The following is a 15383-nucleotide window of genomic DNA, read 5'->3' as shown; positions in this document are numbered from 1 at the left end:
TGCTAGAATTTGAGTATTTGCCAATGATTAATGCTCTGCTCTATGCCAGGTAGTTCATGATATTTTTCAAGAATCAGAAAATCCTGACGAAGGCACACCGTTTCCCCTTCTGTAGGTGCCTTGGAAGTGACCGTTGTGGACGCAGAGCGCATCCTTTCTGATCCGACACCTTCTTCCCTGCCCTGGCAGGAGGGTCAGTGTCTTTTCCGCAGGGCTGGGAGCCCCCTTAGACCGGTCATTTCCCATCCCTTACGATGATCCCAAAGACAACTTTTCTCCCCACGGAGCTGCCATTCCACAGGCGGCCGCCAGAGGTCCCCGTTCGGAGACCCCGCGAGACAGTCGAGCCCCGGCCGGCTGCGCGGCGCGCTGGGTGCCTGTGGGGGCTGCTCCGGAGCGGCGGCGGCTGCAGCTGGAGCCAGGCGCTCGCCCGTCCGCCGGTTGGCTCGCTGGGACCGCGCGCACCGGCCGCAGAGTCCCTCGCGTGGACTGGCAAGCGACGCCCCTCCTGCCTCGAGCTCACCCTTTTCCTCTCGCGCTGGCTGCCGCTGACCCGGCGAAGGGAGCCTACCGGGCCCTGGGCTGGCGGTAAAACGCCACGGTGAGTAAGAACCCTCTCCGAGCGAGGGGAGGCGGCGCAGCCCGGTGGCTACTCGCTCGGGATCTCCGCCGGGCGGGCAGCGAGGTGCGGGGCGCACCTGGGCGCGGGTGCGGGAGGGTGCGGGAGGGTGCGGGAGGCGGCGGACCTGTCCCCTGCCGGCCGGCCGCGGGCTTCCGGGACTGGAGTCCGCTTCGGACCCCTGCCTGCGTCGGGGCTTCGGGCCGGCTTCTCGTGCGCACTTCCCGGCAGGAACCAGGGTCGCCCACTTTCCACCCCGGGATCCGTGGCCGTGATTTGAAAACATATAAATCAATAAGATCGTCCTCCTTTCAGGGTGCGTCTGTCTCCGAGCCCATCCCTAGCCGCGGACGCCTGCCGGGTGCGTGTTGGGCTGTGGGGTGGCGGGAAGACAAACTTTACACAAGTGCGCCCGGGCTGGGGACCACGCTTGGGCGTCCTGATCCTGAGGGAGGAGTCTCAGCTCGAGGCAGCGTCGGAACTCCGCGAGGTCTGCCGGGTCGCCCCCGGGGCTGTTGATGCCTCATGGAGGTGGGGAGCGTAGAAAGGCCGTACAAATCGCGCTTAACTTTGGGGCCAACAACTGTCAAACATCTGGAATCCCAGCCCCTCCCTTTCCTTGAACTGGGGAAGAAGGCGAAAATCCTTAAACTTTTCTTTGATTGCCCCTTCCCACCTTCAGACCACTGCAGGGAGGGTAAAGCGCCGACCCCTGGCGCCTGGCAAGTACCAGAGACCCTAAATCTCTAGGGAGCCCCCTTGCCTTCTTTCCCGACCCTCTCTGCTGACCCTCCCGGCAGGGACCTTGCGGCACTGTCGACTGGGATCGTGGCAAATGGCCTTTTGTTTCTCCGTGTTTCCCCTATTGTTTGCCTTTCCAACATCTGGTGGGGCCTGGGGAGAGAAGGCAGCCCCTCTGGTCCCCCTCGTCGGCCCCCACGCCAGCTCCGGCAGGGGATCCCAGCTGGGAAAGCGGAGGAGCCGGACCCCGCGAGGCCGCCCCACCCGGTCCTTGCGGTTAGAGGGCGGAGGGAAAGTTGTTTCTTCCCCGCCTCCGCGGCTGCCTGTGGCCCGGGGCGCATTTCTCAGATCTCAGCCCAGGCGCGCCGCAAAGGGCGCAAATCCTAGAAGGGTGCTGCTTTCGACACAGTGGTAGCGGGTTCCGCCTCAATCCAGAGTGTCCTGTGGTTGGTTCCAGAGGATTTCAATCTCTAGCTAAAGGCGTTGGGGTTGGGCTGCTCCCAGGGCAGTGGGAGGGGATCAGGGCACCTCTGGTAGGCGGAAAGCCGAGATTCTGGGGTCCATGAGTTTCCAACGGCGGGAGGGCAGGCTAGTCGCCAAAAAGAGAACCTAGATGCAAATAATGAGGAAGCCTCATGACATTGCCGGGAAATAGTGGTGTGGTGGCTCACTCCGGAATGAACGTGGATTTCTGGCTTTGAGTACCACTCGAAGTTTAAATCCCAAGTCCCCTTCCTGCATTGTAGAAAAAGAGGACTGAGGACACAACGCAGGTACGGCCAGAGCACTGTTCCCGCTTCCACGTCCCAGTGAACAAGTGGCTTAGGATGGCCCCGAGTTCCCCTGAGCGTGCGCCTGTTGGGTTGCAGGCTGCCCTGTTTCCCTGCGCAAGTTAGATGCTTACACTTTGTGTTCATTCTTAGTGAGTGGATTATTGATTAAAGAACTAGGGCAAAAGCAGTGTAACCATTCGAGAAGGCAGGGTCGCCAGATGGTGCCCAGCGACTTGTGTTGCCTCTGAGGGGAGGCCGACTGAGACTGTGCACCTGTTGGAACCTATACCTCCCCATAGCCTTGCAGTTGACCTGCTGTTGCCGGCTTTTCCCGTGGGATCCCCAGCCAGCCCCTCTTCCAAGGAAGCTCAATTACACTTTCGATTCCTCTTCAACCCAGGGGAAGAGGCTTATGTGGAACACTTATGATCTATGTACCCACTCAGACGTTGTCAGTGGATACCAGGTGCTTGGTCTGCAGTTCTGAGAGTTTTCCCTTTGCCAACTTAACAGAACTTTTGCGTTTCCATTTAACAAAAAAGAAGCGAGACAGCTAAGCCGGGAATGTGACACACAGAGCACTTTCTCGAGTGATTTCTGGGTACTATGTCTCTTTACCTTACCAACGGTGGAACCAGCAACAGAAAACAACATTTTTGAAGTACTGAAAGGTACTTTACAAGAATTTCATTATGAAAATTATCCCCAAGGAGTCCTTTGAAATTTAGCAACAGCAGCAACCCAGAAGCAACAAAAATGACCAAAGTTACTCAAGAAGTACCCAAAGGCATCACTGGTCTAGCCCAGTAAGAAAAACAGGGCACTACTGTCTACCCCACTGGTCTATCCCACTAAGAAAAATAGTGGAAGCTAAGTTTGTACAGTTTCTGTTAGAATTAAAAACTTCCCCCAAAAAAAACCATTCTGGGAAAAATAAAAAATATTGATAGGTGAAAATGAATATAAAAGGGGGAGATATTATAAACAAGGTTCCAGTGAACAATCTTATCTACTTGGAATCAATTTCTGAAGACATGATACCTAGCTCACAGGGGTTGATGCCTTCTCTAGGATATTTGAGATTGCCGTATTTCCCTGAAAAGTCCCAGTTTACTTTCTCCCCAGTTATGCACAAAGGCTCCTGTGTCCTATACCTTACCCCCCACTCACATTTTATATTATAATGCTTTTTCATTTCTGCCATACTGATGGAAGGGGAGTAGTTTGTCATCGTATTTTGCATTTAAAAAATCAAGTTGGATTAAACATTTTTCATATTGTCTGTAGTATTTCTTCCTTTGCGATGATGTCAGTTTGTGTCCTTGCCTTTTTTTCAGTGGAGATGTTATCCTTTTTCTTTTGATTAGATGTGTTCTTTATAAAAGCATACTGTTCTTCTACCCCTGCCAGACAACCAGAAAACCTATATTGACTGGAAGTGCACAGCTTTCTCAGCCATTCTCTTTTCTCCTGCATAGAAAACACTTGGCAGGACTGCCACCATAAATGACTAAAGTAATTGACATAATTCCAGTAAAGTTAATAGAGAGAACAGGCAAAGGCTTTATTAGAGAAATTCATGAAAAGTAGCAAGGGTATATTTTCTGCTAACTAGCTTTCATGTCCCAACTCCTTTACAAGCTTGTAGTACTATTTTTAATTTGGAACAACTCTGCTGATAGCTGTTTTTACTAAGTGGTTTGCACTAACTCATTTTATTGTCTGATCCTTCTGCTGATAGCCTACATACACCATGATTCACAATTTGTTCCTGTTCTTTTAAACGTTTCTTCTAACTTCACTTTTATCATAAGACTTTTGGCTATTCCATTTGAGCCCTGCACTTGGAATAATCTTGAATCTGAACAATTCGGCAGCATGCTCTTTATGGCATGAGCAGGAAATGGCTTCCAAGGGCAGAACCAGGTACCTTTCACCCTTTTTTGTGCATTTGCATAGCCGCAGTCTCTGTTAATTCTTGCTTGAAGGTAGGTGGTTCTGAAATGGGGTAGAGGAGAGAGAGGAAGAGAAAACCCATCTGAGCTAGGTGGTGAATTAATACAATGAAGGGCCATACAAGAAAAGTAAATAATCTAGGTAATCTGGCTGCAAAGTAACTTTTAAAAAGATAGAAGATATTAAAATATCATGTATTATTGGAATGGCTAGTTAAATTAACTCACAGAACGTAGTCTTCTAACTAGGAAAATCTAATGTAAAATTGTTCCATATTATGACTCTGGACATTTTATTTCAGGCACATAAAAAACAGTGAAAGACAGATGCTGTACTTTATACTTTTCTGCAGCATTTTCCATGCCTGTAGATGGAGGAATCAAACAATATACATCAGGAATGAAGAGTGTGCTGCATTAGAATCATGGGCTCTCAAAGGTTAAATGAGAGCTTAATGGTCATCTAATTGAACCATTCATCCAATTTCACTATGGATCTTCACTCTTAAAATAATGAAATACCATTCTACAAACAGCATCAATTCAAACAAACCAAGCTGAGAAGCAAATGGGCCAGAAATGTCAACCTTTTTTCTCTGAGCAGGAGGGGAGAAAAGCAAAGGTATGGACTCTAGGGAGCACATATGAGCTCTTTTACTGTGCGGAATTTTCAAAGGATAAACAACACTGACAGCAAAACAGTTAAGTCATTCAAATGTTACCATTTTGCAACATTCGCTGCTCCCTATCCTCTAGCCTTTGTCTTGGTGAAGTTCACAGGTGGTACAGCAAAGCTCTTTCAAAACGGCCAAAGAAAAGAGGAAGAGAGAATAGAAGGTAGAAAGGGAATCTTATTCCTTTAAACCTGTCTTAAAAACTTTCTAGCAAGACTCTTAATCACCAGGAGAATGGTTGGAATTACCTCTCCTTAGAGAGGTGAATGTCCCTTATGTTCCCAGGCCACCAATCCAACTGAGGACAGGCTTGCAGAATAGCACAGTAATCCTTAGAAGATGGAGGAAGAGAAGGAGAAAGGGATTTTGGAGGGAACAGGAATTTCAGTTCCCAAAATATACCTTATTTACTCCTGAGTAGAGCTGTGAATTTGTAAAAGTAGTACAAGCATCTTCTGATTTCCACTCGGACAATCTCCCAGGCACAGTCACTGGATTTCTTTTCTTTCAGGAAATTGTCTGTCCTGTTGAAATATCTCCTCAGTCCCAGCTTGCTCGGGTGGGGGACCCTGGCTTCTGAGGGTTTCATCTCATCTACTTTCATTTCTTTCATGACTTCATTTTCATTCTCCTCTTCCTCCCAGCATTGGTTCAGGTATTCTGCTTGCTGATCAAGTCCTATTTGGATTTGTTTGAGGTGTTCTCTTTCCAGGTGGATTTGAAGGTGTGTTGGCTGAAGATGTTTAAGGCCTGTAGGGACATTTCGTGGAAGGCCTTCCTCATATCCCTCTTCATAGGCTGGGTATATTGTAGAAACTCTTGGGCAACTCAAAAGCTATGTTTTCTCGTAGACATTCTATAGGAAATGAATTGTTCATACTAAGAAGTCTCAGATTTTGCCAGGTGACCCTTCTCAGGTGAACATTCAGTAAGTTACAGTCCAGAGACAGAGTGCCAGCAATGAACAGACCCACAAGGAGCTCAAGCCACAAACACTTTTGACTCATATCAGGTTTGTGCTCATTTTTTTTTCAAGCTAAAAAATCCAGAAGATGTGGATTTGGCAATGATGTTTAAAGTATTCCTTCCCTTTATATACGTGAGTCTCTTCAGCAGGAGGAGTTTTCTCATTCATCATTTTACAGTTACCAAGGTTGACGGCCCCTTTCCTTTGCCTCTGAGGCTTTTTTTTTTTTTTACTTGGGGTGACTACACTGAGTTTGGAAGTGATAACGTTCTTTTTTTTTAAATGAGCAAAGTGTTAATCGTGTTACCTTACATGGCTGGATGATCTATCCCAGCATTAAGGAATCATCATAACAAGACTAATGCAGGGAATTTCAGAAAGCCGAAAGCTGTGAGTCTATACACTCACCCACTCACCCAACTCTATTGCGTAAGAGGGAGTGAGCCTTCATGAAAATACATTTTGTGTACCTGGCGCTATGGCTAAACATCCTCTCTCATTGAGCTAACCATAGACATTGACCAAATGCCTGTGATGATTTGATTGCTGGGTCACCAGAGCCCAATATAGTTTAGGTTTTTCTGATTTTGTTAAAGTATGCTTCTATATTTGGATATTTTATCTTTTTTGTTTGATTTTTCTGGATCCCCAGAAAGTTGAAGAATAAAGTTGGTCAATTTAGCATGGCACTTACTAAGTAGAAGACTAAGCTGGCTTGGTTTTCTGTTGCATTAGAAAATGTCGATATTCTCTAAATATCCTTTTCTTCAGTTGAATCCATCCTGGACTTGGCCTTCCATATGCCTCTGATATCTTCCATAAAAGTCCTGGAGTGGGCTTTGTACTTGAGAATATCTTTCTGACTCATTAACTTCTCTCTTGTAGTATCATTTTTTTTTAGGGGTAGTATTTTAAAATTTTGCTTAATTATTATTTCTTCTTGCCTGGTGATTCTGGATTCTGTAAAGGCTTTTGTTTGCTCCTGTGTTTGTTGTGCACTGAGGAGGTATGTGAGTAGGAAGTCACCCATTTAGCCAAGCTGATTCCTAGCTGGACCAATGTTACTGTGGTAGTGATGGCTATTCATCATTTATGGTTTTTACTTTGTTTGACCAAATAACTTTCCTCTGATTATGGTTAAGACAAATGGATTCTTTTCTCCAGTAAATTAAAATGGGTTGTCATTAAAGAAAGCTAGCTTATTATATCATCTTTTAAAAAAAGATATACTTAAATTTGCAATTAAGTCATTGTAGTATGATAAATAACCACAGTTCCACAAACATGGCAGACTGAAAAGTTGGCTTAAAAAGTTCTTGTCTAGGCCAGGCGCAATGGCTCACGCCTGTAATCCCAACACTTTGGGAGGCTGAGGTGGGCGGATCACAGGTCAAGAGATCAAGACCATCCTGACGAACATGATGAAACCCCGTCTCTACTAAAAATGCAAAAATTAGCTGGGTGCAGTGCCATGTGTCTGTAGTCCCAGCTACATGGGAGGCTGAGGCAGGAGCATTGCTTGAATCCAGGAGGCAGAGATTGCAGTGAGCCTAGATCTTACCACTGCACTCCAGCCTGGCCACAGAGCAAGACTCTGACTCACCAAAAAAAAAAAAAAAGTTCCTGTCTAAATCAGTTGGCTGCACTAAAGGCTAATTGTTGGTAAGTGGGGATTTCTTAAAATCCTGGCTTTTGGGAAACGTTTCCTGTGGAAAAAAGAAATTATATGTTACTCTATATGCTCTATCTACATAAATTCTGATTTCATGGACAGATTTCTTGGGGTGACCAAATTTGAAGACTATTAAGAAAACAAGCCCTTTTATATAGTATTGTAAATTGACACACCCTTCCTAGAGAGGAAAATGGTAATATGGATCAAAAGCCTTAAAAATGTACATAATATTTGACTCAGGAATTCTCCCTCTAGGAATTGATTCCCCAGAAATTGATGATGCCCTTAAAGACTTAGCTGTAAGGAACTTTGTCACACAAAAATGGAAAACAATCTTAATGTTCAGCAATAAACACTTAAGTAAGCCATCAGTAGAAAAGATATGTGCAAGCAGTAAAAATCATGTGTGGGATTATATTTGGTCACTTGGGTAGATAAATTTGTAGCTTAAAAAACAAGCTTATATTTGTATATAGAGGCTGATATCACTTTTGTTAAATGTAGACATATGTATATACGTATAGAAAAAATATTGAAATATATATGCAAAAATGTTGAGTCATCTCTAACTGGAAGAATAATGGGTGGTTTTTATTTTTATATTTTTACTTACCTAGACTTTTTAAGTTTTCTGTGGTCAGCGAGTATTTCTTATTTAATAAGACAAAGGCTGGGCTGGGTGCGGTGGCTCAAGCCTGTAATCCCAGCACTTTGAGAGACCAAGGTGGCTGGATCACAAGGTCAGGAGTTCAAGACCAGACTGTCCAAGATGCTAAATCCCCGTGTCTACTAAAAGTACAAAAATTAGCTGGGCGTGATGGCATGTGCCTGTAATCCCAGGTATTTGGGAGGCTGAGGCAGGGAACTGCTTGAACCTGGGAGGTGGAGGTTGCAGTGATCCAAGATTGTGCCACTGCACTCCAGCCTGGACAACAGAGCAAGACTCAGTCACAAAAAAAAAAAAAAAAGACAAGGCTATTTTTAAAAGAAGATACATTTAAAAGGAAAAATTATTATATATCTGAAATGAGATCAATACTACTTTATTTGTTTAAACATTTCTACTCTAGAGTATTTTGAAAGAAAATGTAGATTCTCCCCAAAGCTCAGTTCTAATCAGTTGATATGAATAACATACAGTATGTGGGAATATACTATTCTTGCAGCTTATCATTAAAAATATGTTTATATTTGTATACATGTATTTATAATCACACACACACACACACACACACACACACGGGTTCTATAAAGTGCAAAGCCTCTCTGAGGTCCATAGCTTCTTACATAACTTATTTAATTTCTCTACCTAAAACTTCTTGAACTGTTCCAGTTAGAACAGTTATTCCCCATTTTGGGTTTACAGTGTCTTGGACTCCTTAAACATGGGTTTTAAAAAATAGATAATTGTATAATTAATACAATTGAGTCCCAGTTGAGTGCACTCCCACACTTCCCTGAAATTGGCCTTGGCGCTTAGTATACTTTTCACTAGTTTGACACAGTTCAGAGATACCAAGGAAGCTAAAAGATTGTTCAATTGCCTTACTACTGTGTTAAGTTCTGCTCATTGGTGTCAAAGATGGCTGCACATTTGGCTATTCCCGTTCATCTTGAAGTTGCTTGTATTTTTGGCCATGCACAGTTTTGTCAATTTTAGCCCTCTTACCCCAAAATTTCTTCCTTTACTGTAATTCCGTATTATATTTTCATTTATCCAAAAATGTACTTTATTTTTTAAGACGGAGTTTTGCTGTTGTTGCCCACACTGGAGTGCAATGGCATGATCTCGGCTCACCGCAACCTCCGCCTTCTGGGTTCAAGCAATTCTCCTGCCTCATCCTCCCGAGTAGCTGGGACTACAGGTGCGCACCACCATGCCCCCCTAATTTTTGTATATTTAGTAGAGACAGGGTTTCACCTTGTTAACGAGGATGGTCTCGATCTCTTGACCTTGTGATCCACCCGCCTCGGCCTCCCAAAGTGCTCCAAAAATGTACTTTTATTTTTTACGACATCCCAGTCACTGGCCTAGGTCCTGAAGCAGGAGGAATAAAGTGTAGTGCATGATCTCAAGGAGCCTGTAGTTGAAGAAGCAGGTGTGTTCTGAGTGTTTTAGGCAGTAGGAGGAATTCTTAGGGTTTCCCAAGAGTGTGGACCTCATTTCCCTGTTCTTTAAATGTTAATAGATGCTGATGTTGACAATGTTCATGACAAGGAAAGATGGTTGGCATACACATCTGTCCGTCTCCCACCATTAGAATTGCCTGTCTTCTCAAATAAAAATACAGAACACTCATCTAATATTTGGGACATACCCATACTAAAAAGTCATTCACTGTTTTTATGAAATTCAGATTTAACCGAGTGTCTTTATTTTATCTGACAACCTTATCTGCCATGCAAGCTCTCATTGACCTCTCAGAACAGAGCTCAGACATGACATCCCCTGCAGAAAGCCATTCCTCTGCTACTCTTCCGCCTCCTGCAGAGTTGCATTTGATTGTATTTCTCTATGCTGGCTTTACATGTGCACATACCCGAAACAACTGTGCACGCCAAAGAGGGCACCTATCATACTAAAACAAAATAGTACTCACACATACAAACATACATACATTTGTACACTCACATATAATTACTCTGATTAGAAGCGTTATTGAATGATCAGTCGCTGGTCATATCTCTGTTCTGTAAAGCCAAGCCATCTGAATGTATCTCAGAATATAATCAGAAAATTGAAAACAATGACAGTGTAAGGAAACATTTTGCCTCCTAAGTTTGGCATATGACTGCTGATGACTGCTCAGTCTGTCATCAGCAGGCTGTGCACTGACATGCTATCGTGGTTTCCATGGTATCTGTTCTTATTTCCCTGGCATGGCTTGAGATTGTTTATACATGTTCAGGCTTTCCTCAGAGAGGGCTGGTTAGCAGGGGCTGCTCTGTTCATGGAATTGTGTGGTGTCTGTGTGGATTATGAGGTTAACTGTATTGGACAAGGCACAATTTGACAAAATGAAGATCAGACTTTTTTTTTTTAAGACAGAGTCTTGCTTTGTTGCCCAGGCTAGAGTGCAGTGGCATGATCTTGGATCTCGGCTCACTGTAACCTCTGCCTCCCGGGTTCTGGAGATTCTTCTGCCTCAGTCTCCCGAGTAGCTGGAATTACAGATGCACACTGCCACACCCAGCTAATTTTTGTGTTTTTAGTAGAGATGGGGTTTCAACACGTTGGCCAGGCTGGTCTTGAACTCCTGACTTTGTGATCCACCTGCCTCGGCCTCCCAAAGTGCTGGGATTACAGGCGTGAGCCACCACACCCGGCCTGAGACATTTCAGTCTAGACAAGATAGATGTGATTCAGCTGAGGGGCATTTGTCATCTATAGATAGGATTTATTGCTTTCCATGAAAAGACAAGTTTTGAATCAGGGTGGGAGTAACGCATCATCCACGTTACTCAATCCTTGAATGTAAGTTGTTCCATTTGTAAGGTCATTAGGTGACTGAACCCAGTAGAGAGACCAGGGAGGGGAAGGAAGCCTTGTGTCCAGGCCTAGCAGTGCTTCCCATGGGGCCTGCAGAGGATGGTCACCACAGTGTTGTGCGCAGCAATTTTATCCTCAGAACAACCCGGTCACCTCCGGCAACATGACGTTTCACTCATTCTCACTGCCTAAGCATTGGGATCTGCCTCATTTGGGGCCAGCTCTGGTCCCTTTCTTGGCTCTTCTCTTAATGACGTCCCTGATAGAGAAACTGATAATGACTATACAGGAAATACATGGATATGTGCATATTGTAAAAGTTCAAACACTTCAGAGCGAGTGAAAGCTTTGCTTAACAGCTCAGCCTCATCTGTCATCCTTCTCTCCTCCCCTGTGGCTACTACAATTATCAGTTTGATATATTCCTTGTTTGACACCATTCTCTTTACTAAGCAATAAGTTCTGTGAGGGAAGGTATAACAACTGGCTCATTTGCCTTCTCTTAAATGCCCACAGGGAATAGGAGAGACCCAGATCATATCCATGGGTGGCAATTGGAGGACTTGTACATATATTTTTTAAATTGCCAAAACAGGATTATAAAAATTGTGCTATGCTTTGAGGTTGAATCCTAGAAGTATATCTTTGTGACTGTATATAGGATATCATTTGGAGATAATATTAAAAATCTATATTGTCAGCCCTTTATGGATATGAGGTCCAGGATAAATGGCTTACCAGACCTAGCCTGTGAGAAAGCCAGGCTATCACAGCACCTGGCCCATAGTAGGCGCTCAATAATTATTTGTTGGGTGACTGAATGATAACAATGAAGCCATGTCTGAATGACAGTAAAGTTATTTGGTGGCTTAGTGCTTTTTTTGTAGGGATATGGGCAGGCGCTGGGGAAAATCAAGGCGTTTACAGAATGGTAGATGGGAACTTAGGTGGCCATTTGACGTCCTCTACTACTTCTGGTGCATTTGCCTTGGGATTCCCTGAGGCTGGTTAGGACATGAGCACTTTTGTACCACCACTCTAGTGATATCACACAGTTTTGTATTGCTTGGTTGATTCATATATCTTCCCCTCCAGAATAAAAATGTGTCCTTCTTAGTTTTGTATCCATGGCACATCTTACATAGTAAATGTTTGTTTAATCAAAAACTGCCATGTGATTTCTTATAGTTCTCAAATCTGATTGAGTAATGACCTGCATAGGCAAAACTGCTGAGAAGTTCTAAGATCATTCCTCTCCACCACCTCCTTTCGCCACTTTTTGGTACATGGTGCTCCCTGTAGCTGTCATTTAATCGTGTCACCCTTAGAGGGGCTCTTTGGACAAACTAATATCCAGTTGTTTTTTCCAGCCCGGTTGAAGATTATGCACACAGTAACTTCCTGCCCAGGAATAATTTGAGCTGTGAGAAAAGAATCCCTGATAAAAAGAAATGTAGCATGGTGGAATAAGTATTTCAGTAAATAAATGTGCACCACCAGTAAAACCTACTTTCTCTTTTAGGATTACCAGAACAGCCTCCATCCATATCCTCATTTCAGTGCTGGGATTACAGGTGTAAGCCACCGCACTCGGTCCTTTTGAGCCCAAATGGGGCTTTTACTTCTGAGTGGTTAGTAAGAATTTCAGATGGCAGGGATGAAAGATGGATGTCACCTACCAGAATAATCCTTCTCTTTACTCAGTGGGTAGATGTGGATTTTTTCCTAGACCACATCCAAGCGTGGCTGTAGTTGGGAAGAAATGATGAGAGTACTGTGGATGGTGGACAGAAATGTCCTCTTGTCTTGGATAAACATTTAAAAAGGAGTTGGCATAGTGGAGATGAAGACAGTGTCTTCTTTTAATTACTATCAGCTGGCATGTGGTCATAAGGTTTCTTGACATTTCTGAAGAACAAAGAAAGGTATTGTATAGAAAAATTTTGGTGGGCTTACTTAGCCTGGCAGAGGACTCACATGCTGCAAATTTTAGGATTTCTTAAGTGTCTGAACAATGCCTGAGGTTGAGGATGGTATCTGGGAATAATCTTCTAGAGCAAGAGGGTGGAAGAAGTGAGGAGGGGTCTCTTTTCTTCCTGCCAACATCCTTGCCCCCATTTAGCCCGAGAAGAGGCTTAGAATGGGTTTCCTGAGAGATGCTAGACTTTTCTCCATGTCTGAAATTAATTTATTTATGTATTCACTTGTTTGTTTTCTTTGCTTTCCATTTTATCCTCAGTGTTTAGGACACAGCGTATATTCAATAAATATTTATTGAATGAATAGATATGCATTTCAGTATTTTATCTTATGAGTATATTTTAATCTAAATTGGATATCAGATTAGTTCATTCTGCCTCTTGATAGAACTGTGTAACTTTGAGCATTCTGTATTTTATCTGTACACAAGGCTAAGAAGAGTACCTATTGCCAAGGGTGCTTGTGGAGGTGTAAAGTGCTGAGAAAGAATCTAGTACATAGAATGTGAGCAATAAATGATAGCTTCCATCATCATCTGTTGCCTACAGATGTTAGACACAATGTTAAATTCCAAGAATACAAGTGCAGACAAGACAAATGTAGTCCCTTGCCGAGGTTCCTGGAGTCAGTGATACCTAGTCTTAATCTTAAAAGGCAAGAGTTGATGAGAGTTTGAATAGGGACAGTGATAGCAGGTATCGAGAAGAGAATTACTTAGAAAGTAAGAAGTTGGCAAGTTTTGGAAATTGATTTGGGATGGGAGGCAGGGGTGAGAAGGAGGAAATAGACTAGGGAAAAGCTCAGTTTTCTAGCTGGATTTTGGCTGTGCCACCAACTGCGAGATAGCCTATGGGAGGAAGAGCTGGCTTAGGGGAGCAACTGGGTAGTTCTGTTATAGACAAGTTGCTGAACTGTCTGAGATAACTAAGTGGAGATGTCTATCCAGCAGTTGAATATATGGGCCTAGAGTAGAGCAGAAGACTGATGCTAGCAGGAGAGATAGATTTGAAGGTATCCACAGAAGCTGTAGGTGATAAGACTAAGAATCAGTGGGTCTGTCCAAAGAGAATATATAGGGAATGGAATGAAGTGGGTTAGTGTCAGAACCCCAAGAATCTGCTATGTTAGAGTGGGCAGCTGGAGAGGAAACTGAAGAGGATGGTCACAGGCATAAGGAGAATGCAGATGGAATATTCTGGGGTTTTATTTTGTCTCTGCATCTTTACCCAGATGGCTCCACAGAATTTTCAACATAACACTGTAATCCAGCTATTATTAGTTAAGTTGTATTTGCCATTGTTGATCTAGACCTAATGCCCTCCTGTTGATGTGATTCTTTAAACTCAGAAAGAAGAATTAATTCATTGAAGCCTACGGTCAAACTCTTTGGGCTCTTTTAGTATATGCCGCCCATGAAATACATCTTACTGGCAGGCATGTATGTATGGAGTTCTTGGCAGATGTCACCTGGACTGCAAGTTCGCCTGGTTTCTTTACTTGTGCCACTTGGGGCTGTAGGAGTTTGGTGATTTGTTTGTTTCCTAGGGTGGCCATAACACATTACCATAACCAAGGTGGGTTAGAACAATGGAAATTTATTCTCTCATAGTTCTAGAGTCTGGAAGTCCAAAATCAGAGTCATGCTCCTGCCAAAGCCTCTAAACAAGAATCCTTCCTTGCCTCTTCTAGCTTCTGGTGCTTGCTGGTAGTCCTTAGTGTTGTTTGGTTTCTAGATGCATCATCTCTGCCTCTGTGTATCCTTCATCGATTCTTCATTTATCTGTGTGTCCCTTCGTGTGGCCCTTTGGTGGTCTTCTTATCAGCACACTATTTGTTAAACTTAGCACCTACCCTAATCCAGGATGACGTCATCTTAATTTGATTACATTTGCAAATAATTTTGTTTCTTTGGTTATATTTTGTTTCTTCGGTTAAATTATAAGTATTGGGATTAGAACTTCAGTGTTTTTTTGGGGGAGACACAGTTCAATCCATGACAGGGGATATGGTACAGGGAGCCTTAATGGGGAGAGGATCTTGCAACAAACCTAGCATGTTGGCAAGAAGGGCTTGGAGACATTGAGCTAGTATGGAAGTGTTTAACCACAGGTCTTTTTTGGGTAGAAATGTGCTATATGAGTAGTTAGTGTTAGTGTTCATAAGCCTGTCAACATGACAAGCCAGACACTGTCTCTAAGTATTCTTTGGTAGTAATCTGTATCGCTATTAATAATAATAAAGAATAACTTTAATTTAACAATTATTAAGTGCCAGTGCTTTAGATACATTCTCTTTAATTCTCACAGTTACTATACAGTGTAGATGATACTACCTCGGTTTAAAGAGGAAGAAATGGAAACTGGGAAATACTGAGCGACTTAACCAAATTCACAGAGCTAGAAATTCACAGAATCAGAATTCAAGCCCAGGTATGTCTGAGGCCACATTGTCTTTTTACAGGACTAGGGTCCGTAGAGGGTTTGGCTTAAAATCCATTGTGTGTATCTAT

At 43.5% G+C, this 15383-nt stretch overlaps 2 protein-coding genes across 3 annotated transcripts in view; one reads left to right on the top strand and one right to left on the bottom strand.

Moving 5' to 3' along the window:
• Positions 1 to 340: 340 nt before the first annotated feature.
• MOB3B (MOB kinase activator 3B) overlaps positions 341 to 15383 on the top strand; it is a 216397-nt gene continuing 201354 nt past the window's right edge. For both annotated transcript variants that reach the window (XM_078370411.1, XM_035307422.3), the window contains exon 1: positions 341 to 601. The gene's annotated coding sequence lies outside the window, so the exon portion shown is untranslated. The remainder of the gene's footprint in view (positions 602 to 15383) is intronic.
• Positions 5136 to 14746, bottom strand: IFNK (interferon kappa). Its single transcript, XM_078345936.1, is given in 4 exon segments — positions 5136 to 5471; positions 5474 to 5583; positions 5586 to 5781; positions 14726 to 14746. Coding segments are annotated over 4 exon segments (633 nt in total). The 3' UTR covers positions 5136 to 5165.

The sequence above is a fragment of the Callithrix jacchus genome, chromosome 1 (assembly GCF_049354715.1).
Source record: "Callithrix jacchus isolate 240 chromosome 1, calJac240_pri, whole genome shotgun sequence".
NCBI lineage: Eukaryota > Metazoa > Chordata > Mammalia > Primates > Cebidae > Callithrix > Callithrix jacchus.
This window is presented reverse-complemented; position numbering and strand designations above follow the sequence as displayed.